The following is an 8086-nucleotide window of genomic DNA, read 5'->3' on the forward strand; positions in this document are numbered from 1 at the left end:
AGTTTTCTTAAGTATAATTTCATTTATGTAATGATTAAATTTTTTCATTTATGTAATGATTAAATTTTTTCATTTATGTAATGATTAAATTTTTTCATTTATGTAATGATTAAATTTTCTAAACAACTTACTTTGTTAGAAACATACTGATAAGAATGTTTTAGATGCGTAGTGTATTTGTTTTAGCGCATGGCTACACCGTGAGCTACTTGCGTCGTGTCCGCAGCGGGATCGAACTCAGAATTTTAGAGCTATAATCCTCTGAACATTCTAAGGAATAAACGTCGTTTGAGAATAAAAACCGGCCGTGCACGGTTTTTGATAAAGCTTCATTATTCTTTTTTTTACGTTTTTAAACATATTCTTGTCTATTTTACATTGTAGTGAGTGACTGTCGAGAAGATTCAAGTTTATAAAGGTATTAAAAGAATGTAGTTCAAACAAATCATATTTTTATTTGCAGGGAAACCAAGGAAAGGACGAAGTGGAAGAATCACCCAGACATCGTGTGGATCGAATCTTTGAACAGCTCGATAAGGTAGGTAGCTGTCACCATGGTAACTTGCTGTCACCATGGTAACTTCATGGTGTTTGAAGAATGTAGAGAGATAAGAGAAAAATATGCCAGGTTTTGAGTCTTGAGATTGAAAACGTATGCAATACATGCGTATTTCTAAGTTCTGTCGATTGCAATTTCTTCACCCACAAAACTTCCATTTTTTTATTGTTTTTTTATCTCTAGAGCAAACTGTCAGATGTTAAAATTTAAAAACCTTTTCTGGTACATTAGTTGCGATATCATTGCTGTATTCAAAAGTATGCGCTTCTTTCGTGTATGAAACGAAGCAGTTTTCAAAGTGGCCTGTAAATGCTTGTGGCTTTTGAGCTTATATATCAAGTCCATCAAGTACGTTTTTTAAGCTCGTTTAAGTGGCCAATGTTTGTGTTTTCGACCTAGGTTGGTGAGAATGTGAAACCTAGATAGTCTGAGGTGCTAAATCCAAACATCCCAAAGCATATCTAGTGACACAGCTGTCAATTGATAACGCTAACTTAGATATTTCTGTAACTTTGATGGAAGTTGTTTAAACTGTTGGCTGGTGAAATGTTTATAACGTTTACCTTTTTTATTTTTCGTATAAAGATTTTATTTAAAATAACAAGAAAATATATCATATCATACATAATTATACTCGTAAAATATTAAATGTGGGTGTCCTCGGGTGGCTCAGCAGCAAATTTAGGAATTTACAACGCTAGAATTCTGGGCTCATTCCTCCTGGTAGAAATAGCGCACATAGATCATTATGCAGCTTTGCGTTAAAATCTAGCAAGTTATAAATGTATCAATCGTCTTAGTCTCAATTTTTTTTTGTCAATTACGAAGAAAGTTACGAGCTGTGCGTGGCTAAATGGTCTGCGTGTCGAGAGGTCCAAGGTTCGAGTCGCAATATGCCGCAGAACACTCTGCATTGTGACGTTTAATACCGTTATTCGGTCAAGAGTAGCAGTATAAGCGACGGGTACTGACTGATGGCTATGTGTTGTCTGTCTGGTCAGTTGTTATTAATTAGGGATGACTACGTTTAAATCTTAGGGGTCTCTGATCCAACAGAATTAGTCCAAGGGGGTAAATGCCAAATAAAAATAACAACAAATGCATCAGTTAATCAAATTTAGTAAGTTACTATGAGGTAGATGAGTGTGTCTCAACCACCTTGCTGGTACATGGGATTTCACGTGTGCCTCAACCACCTTGATGGTCCATGGGATTTCACGTGTGTCTCAACCACCTTGCTGGTCCATGGCATTTCACGTGTGTCTCAACATCTTGCTGTTCCATCGGGATTTCACGTGTGTCTCAACCACCTTGATGGTCCATGGGATTTCACGTGTGTCTCAACCATCTTGATGGTCCATGGGATTTCACGTGTGTCTTAACCATCTTGATGGTCCATGGGATTTCACGTGTGTCTCAACATCTTGCTGGTCCATGGGATTTCACGTGTGTCTCAACCACCTTGCTGGTCCATGGGATTTCACGTGTGTCTCAACCACCTTGATGGTCCATGGGATTTCACGTGTGTCTCAACACCTTGCTGGTCCATGGGATTTCACGTGTGTCTCAACCACCTTGCTGGTCCATGGGATTTCACGTGTGTCTCAACCACCTTGATGGTCCATGGGATTTCACGTGTGCCTCAACCACCTTGCTGGTCCATGGGATTTCACGTGTGTCTCAACATCTTGCTGGTCCATGGGATTTCACGTGTGTCTCAACCATCTTGCTGGTTCATGGGATTTCACAACAAACAAGAAAGAAACAAAAACTGACAGAATATTAATATGTAAATCGTAATGGTTTTTTCGATCTTCTTACATTTTAGTAATCCAGGACAGTTTAGGAAGTCAGCGAACCCGGTTTCTGGTATCGAAAAGGTGGATAATTCTGAATTAGATTACTAAGTTATTATCTTAACTGTTTCATTTAGCAAACGTGAACCAAATTCTTGCTTTTTTACTTAAATTCAGAATTTTAGAGTCCTTTCTGTAATCTTTATTTTTGCTGAAATATAGTCTTTCATTAACTTATTGATGATTTATACTTGAAAATGCATTATAACTTATTTTAACAAAATGTCATGGAAACAAACTTTTATCCACCTTTGTTTTGGCAAAAATCATAGTATGAAAAAAGAATTTAAATGTTCTATTATATTTCTAATTTAACGAATGTGGGCATTGTATTTTTCATTACAGAATCACGACAATAAGCTAACTATTGACGAGTTCAAAGAAGGTTCACGACACGATCCCAAGATTGTCCAAGCGTTATCTCTCTATACACCGTGAGGAGGCGTTCTTCATTTATATACCAAGATAATGGATTATGTTGAAGTGCTTAACATATCTTCGGACTTCCGTAAAGAAGAGGAAGAGATAATGGGAGTTTTTCTGTTTTCCTCATTAGTATTGCTGTATTTGTTCTATTATTTTATGTAATAATTTGCATACGTGTAACAAACGTTTTATAATTTAATTTACGTCTTAAATATATTAATATACTTGAAATATTTCGTACCGCTGTGTGCGGCACCTGTAGGTAATTTTATGTCGACTGTATGATGATGATTTGTATTTGATAGTTAAACATATTTTACTGAGTCTAATACGAAGTTGTGTATTGCTTATATTTATAAAGGGAGTGTTGTTTTGAGCTATAGCTCTATAATTTATATGAAACGAGACACAGCTTTCAATCGTAAGGTGCAAGTGCTCAATGAGCGACTCCATTTACACAAAATGGGACAGGAGGACTCACTCATTTATGTGTATTTATAGTAAAAGTTCTGTCCCTCTCTCTCTTTCTTATATATATTTTTAAGACGTTTAATTACATATCGATTTGGTTTTACATTTGCTCTTGAATTTAATGACATTTGATCATATAATGAAGCTATGAATTATTTAAAGTTTGTAGCAACGCCGTAGCTAAACCAATTCTATTTGTTAATCCTTCTTTTTACCATTACTAGGTAGACACTTTTAATAAAAGCTAATTGTAAGCCTTATATTTCTATGTTGTAGTGCTTTTTAAGATAATTAAAAGCGAAAGTTATGGCAATTATTAATTACCTTGTAGCGAGCATTGTAAATTCTTAAAATAAGCCATAAAACTGACGCATCTTCATTGTATTTTATTCAATGAATATTTTTCTCACCAACATTAAATCTTTATCTATGACCTTATCTACTTCAGTAGAAATATTTGAAAATTACCTGAAGTTGTATGGTTGCTTGCTTTAATCAATTTTATAGATCTGAATAGGTGGCACTGCTCACAAATCTGCTAATATTTATTACTTGTTTTCTTTTAGCGCAAAGCTACACAACTGACTTCTTTAAACTTTATCCACCACAGGGAATCGAACCTCGGATTTTAGTGTTGCAATTCCGTAAACTTGTCGCTGATACACTGGAGGCTAAATATGTAATATTCAGTTACAACACCCTAGAGATAATATTTAGCTTTCGCTCATAGATACCATAAAGACAATAAGCTTCAGAAATGTTTGTTTAAACTTGCAAACAGTTGTAAGCTTTTGTATAGTCTCTTGTTGATGAAGTTAACATATCACGGATATCGGGTCAGCTTTGGCACCTTAGGGCCGAGATATTACCACTAATATTTTATATGGATAGAAGGGTATAATACTAATATGTATCTTGACAGAAATCATCAGTGTCTAATCTTTAATCCTCATATCTTTATTACTTTCTAAATGTTAACCGTTTATGGAAGTTCAAGATTTGCTCTCCTTCCACTTATTAAAATGTGGCCTGCTATATTGTGAGATTTTTGAAAACTACGTACATAGGAGGTTTGTTTTAACCTGAACAAAAGGGAGTTTATATAATATAAGAAGAGCAAATTATTTCATAAATCCTTCATAATCTAAAACTTTACCCTTCGTTGTTGTTTTTTTTTTATAATGTTATAGCAATATATGTAGTTTTGCCATTTAAATTACATCCCTAACCAAATTACAAACCAAGTGCTATTAATACTAATGGATTAAAGAGGAAGAAGTTTAAAATACATTTTTAGTTCAATACCTTCGAACATTTTGAATTATATAGTATGGTGGAAACTAAGAGAAATTGCATAAACGTACAGAACGCGAATTATTTGTTATCATGCATTAGCATAAGAATTTAATGTTTTATATAGGTGTGTTAAATATATATGAAGCTAGTATTCAAAGTAAATTATATAGTGTTAGTATTTAACTGTACAAAACTAACTTGATTAATTTGCTCACTAAAGTCAAAGTCCGCCAGTAGTTTTATGTGTCTTGTAAGTAAAGCTATATTCCAATCTATCTCTGAAGTTGGTTTCATTAATTGCGTGGTATTCTCAAATTTCTCTCAAAGTAGCCTATAGGAACCGCAAAATAACAGGAGGATTCGACAGGTGCTGTATCACAAAGCAATGCCTGTATTTTCTTTTTACACAAAAGAAAAAAAGACTCAATACAAGTTTGCAAAAATATCACAATCTTTATTTAAGCAAAATCAAGTTTACATCAATACTTAGATAAGTGCTTGTGTACTCAGCTTTGTTCTCTCTCGCTACTGAATTACCAGTGTACGTTTTAGCTCATAGATGATAAAGTTGAAGATAATGATAAAGATGAAGTTTAGCTACAAGCTGTGACAAAAACGTCTTTATCAAAATTAAATCCAGTAAAATTTCTAAAAAAAATCTGAAATCTACAAGGAGTCTATTTTTCAAAATGCAACCTGGAAAAATCTGATGAATTTATCTTAAATAATGAAAACATAATAGTATGTACAAATTTGTCTCTCTCTAGGCGCAGCATCATCCACGTGACTGGAGGCCAATCTAATGTTAACAAGGGATGTCACACTTTTGGGCTATCACATGGCTTGCTTAGAGCAGATCACTGTCTTTCCCTGTAGCACTTTTCATTCTACAGCAATCCCCAATATCTATCATACGTTATCTACCTTCTTAGGTACTAGGTAAGTTTTCTAATTTTAGTGTATTTCAGGTTTTATTCTTAATAGAATTTCGGTCAAGGGAACTATCAAGTTCCTCTTGTCTTGATTATTTACAGCACTGAATGATTCACCAAATGCATCACAGGAGCCCACATAAAACAAGAGTATTGGTTATTATATATATATTAGTATATGGATTAAAGATTAACCTAAATATTGTAAGCCGAATCAATCTTGTCAGATGTTGGAATTATGGCAGAAAATACCAATAACAGCTAGGTTACACAACTGATAAGTTAATGCATTTTAATCATTATGAGGGTTTTTTTTTTTGTTTATGGCTCAGCGCAAGCTCCTAGTTAGACCAGTAAATTATATTTGCTATATTATTTACTAAGCTAATTGTTTAGCAGGTAGCTTGCTTTGATGACACATTATTAAAAATTGTATACACATTCAGCCATCTCCACCCCAAGATGGTACTACAAGTGAAAACAGTTTTACAGCTTATAAAAAAGAATATTAAAAGAAAAGGCAAAACCAAAAATTGTTTACTAAGAAGAAGACTTAAAACATAAAATTCATCATTCAGTTGATAGACTAAAGTATGTAAATGATATGGCAAGTTTAATACAAATAACTTAACTCGTGGACTGAATCAATAAAATATTTTATTTTACACATTTGCTAACATTTATGACATTATAGCATATAAGTAGTTAGGGTAGCACTTCAGCATCCAAAGGATGCCACCACAGCAACGGGGAGGTGGAGAGTGAGTGATATCATCAAAGATGATGAAGTCATAGTTCCAAACGTTGCCACAAGAGGGCGAATCGTTAGGGATACGTTGCTACGCCGCCATGACAGGCGGCCATGATGGATGATTACGTAATAGTACCACAAAGTAGAGAATGTGTTTCTAGGCAGCCATGACTCATACAATGGACGAATTAATTAATTATAATTGTGTTGAGATACGTTTGAACTCTACTTTGTGGTACTATTATGTAATCATTCAAAATGTCGACCGAGCAACACGCCTCCTGGTAGCAAAATTTGGAAGTGTGACCTCGTCATCTTCGGTTACGATATACATGTAACGCCCTCTGTCGACAATCTATGACAACATGGCGACCTAGCCCCTCACGACACGCTCTCTAGTGATAAAACGTGGTACTATGACCTCATCATCTTTGATGAAATCACCCCTATCCTCCTTCCTCTGGCTGTGGTGGCATCCTTTGGATGCTGAAGCGCCTCCGTAACTACTCATATAAGTTTCAATATCACAACAGGTTAATTTTGATTCCTTGATAGGTTGTCCATATAATCGTTTGTTTGTTTTTTAGCTTACAAGAAAAAAAGTCCGCCTCTCTTACTCTGTCTTTTTCTCTCACATACACGTTTTATTGTCACATCGACAGTAACATACAGTTAAACATTTTCTGTTGATCAATTACATAAGATTATAGTGAGGTGTTGCTGTAGTTTCCTCGACCCCTTCAGCAGCATTTATGGAGAGTTATTGCAGTAACAGACACCAAAGAAACAAATAATTGTTGATAAATGATGAGCGTGTCTACTCTATACTTACAGTTAATTTAATTAGGGTCCTAATAACATGCACAGTACAAATTCTTTGCAATCCGCGCCATCTTACTGTTATTTCTTTCTGTTTACTTTTACTTGCTATTAGCTTTCCTTGCATGTTTTATGTATATTTTCATAAGTTCATTTGGTTTTCACTTGTTTGATTTTTGCAAAAAAATTACACAGAATTCAATTTACATGTTTTGTTATTTTTTCATGCAGTACCTTTAGAGGTCCACAGGTGTCCCTGGTATCATATAGTTATATATGTATTTTAAAATTAACATTGATAATTGTTGTAATTGAAAGCTACTTGAACTTAAGTAAAGTGAGAGTAGTAGAAAATACTTGCCCCAGGATATCATTGTATTGTAGATTATGCAACTCTTAGTTGTTTGCCAATCCTTAGCTTTCTTCTTGTGATTTGATGAAAGAAACATGTAGCTGCAATTCATTAAGCAATAAGATGTATGATTCAGTTTAGTGTACTAGGCTAAATATATATTAAGAAAATCACCTTTAAAACTATTCAAATACAATATGTATATTAACAGGACTTCCAAGATACTGTTAAGATGCTTCAACTCATTAGATTTGAATAAATACTATTTCGATAAATACTTAATCATTCCAACATTGTGTGCCAAAGAACATTCAATCACATATGTATTTAAGTAATGCAAAAATAGGCTTAACAAGCTTAAACAAATATAATCTTCCTTCTTCTTTTTTGCTTGTCTGAACAAGTAAACAGTGTAAGAACCTGTTTCTTGGAGTCGTACTATTTTAGAGGGACGCCGAGTACGGCTCATTGGTTAGCGTGCCGAACTGTGGAGCTGAAGTTCCGTAGTTTGCGTCCCGTTTCCGCCAGAAAGAAAATCACGCTCAGCATTTTGGGGCCTTGGTGCGTTATAAGAGTGACGGTCAAATCCCACGATTCGAACCTGACAAGAGTTGGCGATGAGTG

General features: G+C 34.5%; 1 protein-coding gene across 1 annotated transcript in view; it reads left to right on the top strand.

Annotated features, from left to right (window-relative positions):
• Positions 1-3628, top strand: part of LOC106466761 (frequenin-1-like) — a 67370-nt gene extending 63742 nt beyond the window's left edge. The window contains exons 7-8 of the mRNA XM_022394846.1: positions 464-538; positions 2761-3628. Coding sequence (XP_022250554.1) covers positions 464-538; positions 2761-2853 — 168 coding nt within the window. The 3' untranslated portion in view covers positions 2854-3628. The remainder of the gene's footprint in view (positions 1-463; positions 539-2760) is intronic.
• Positions 3629-8086: the final 4458 nt, after the last annotated feature.

This window comes from Limulus polyphemus, unplaced genomic scaffold, assembly GCF_000517525.1.
Source record: "Limulus polyphemus unplaced genomic scaffold, Limulus_polyphemus-2.1.2 Scaffold2375, whole genome shotgun sequence".
Classification (NCBI taxonomy): domain Eukaryota; kingdom Metazoa; phylum Arthropoda; class Merostomata; order Xiphosura; family Limulidae; genus Limulus; species Limulus polyphemus.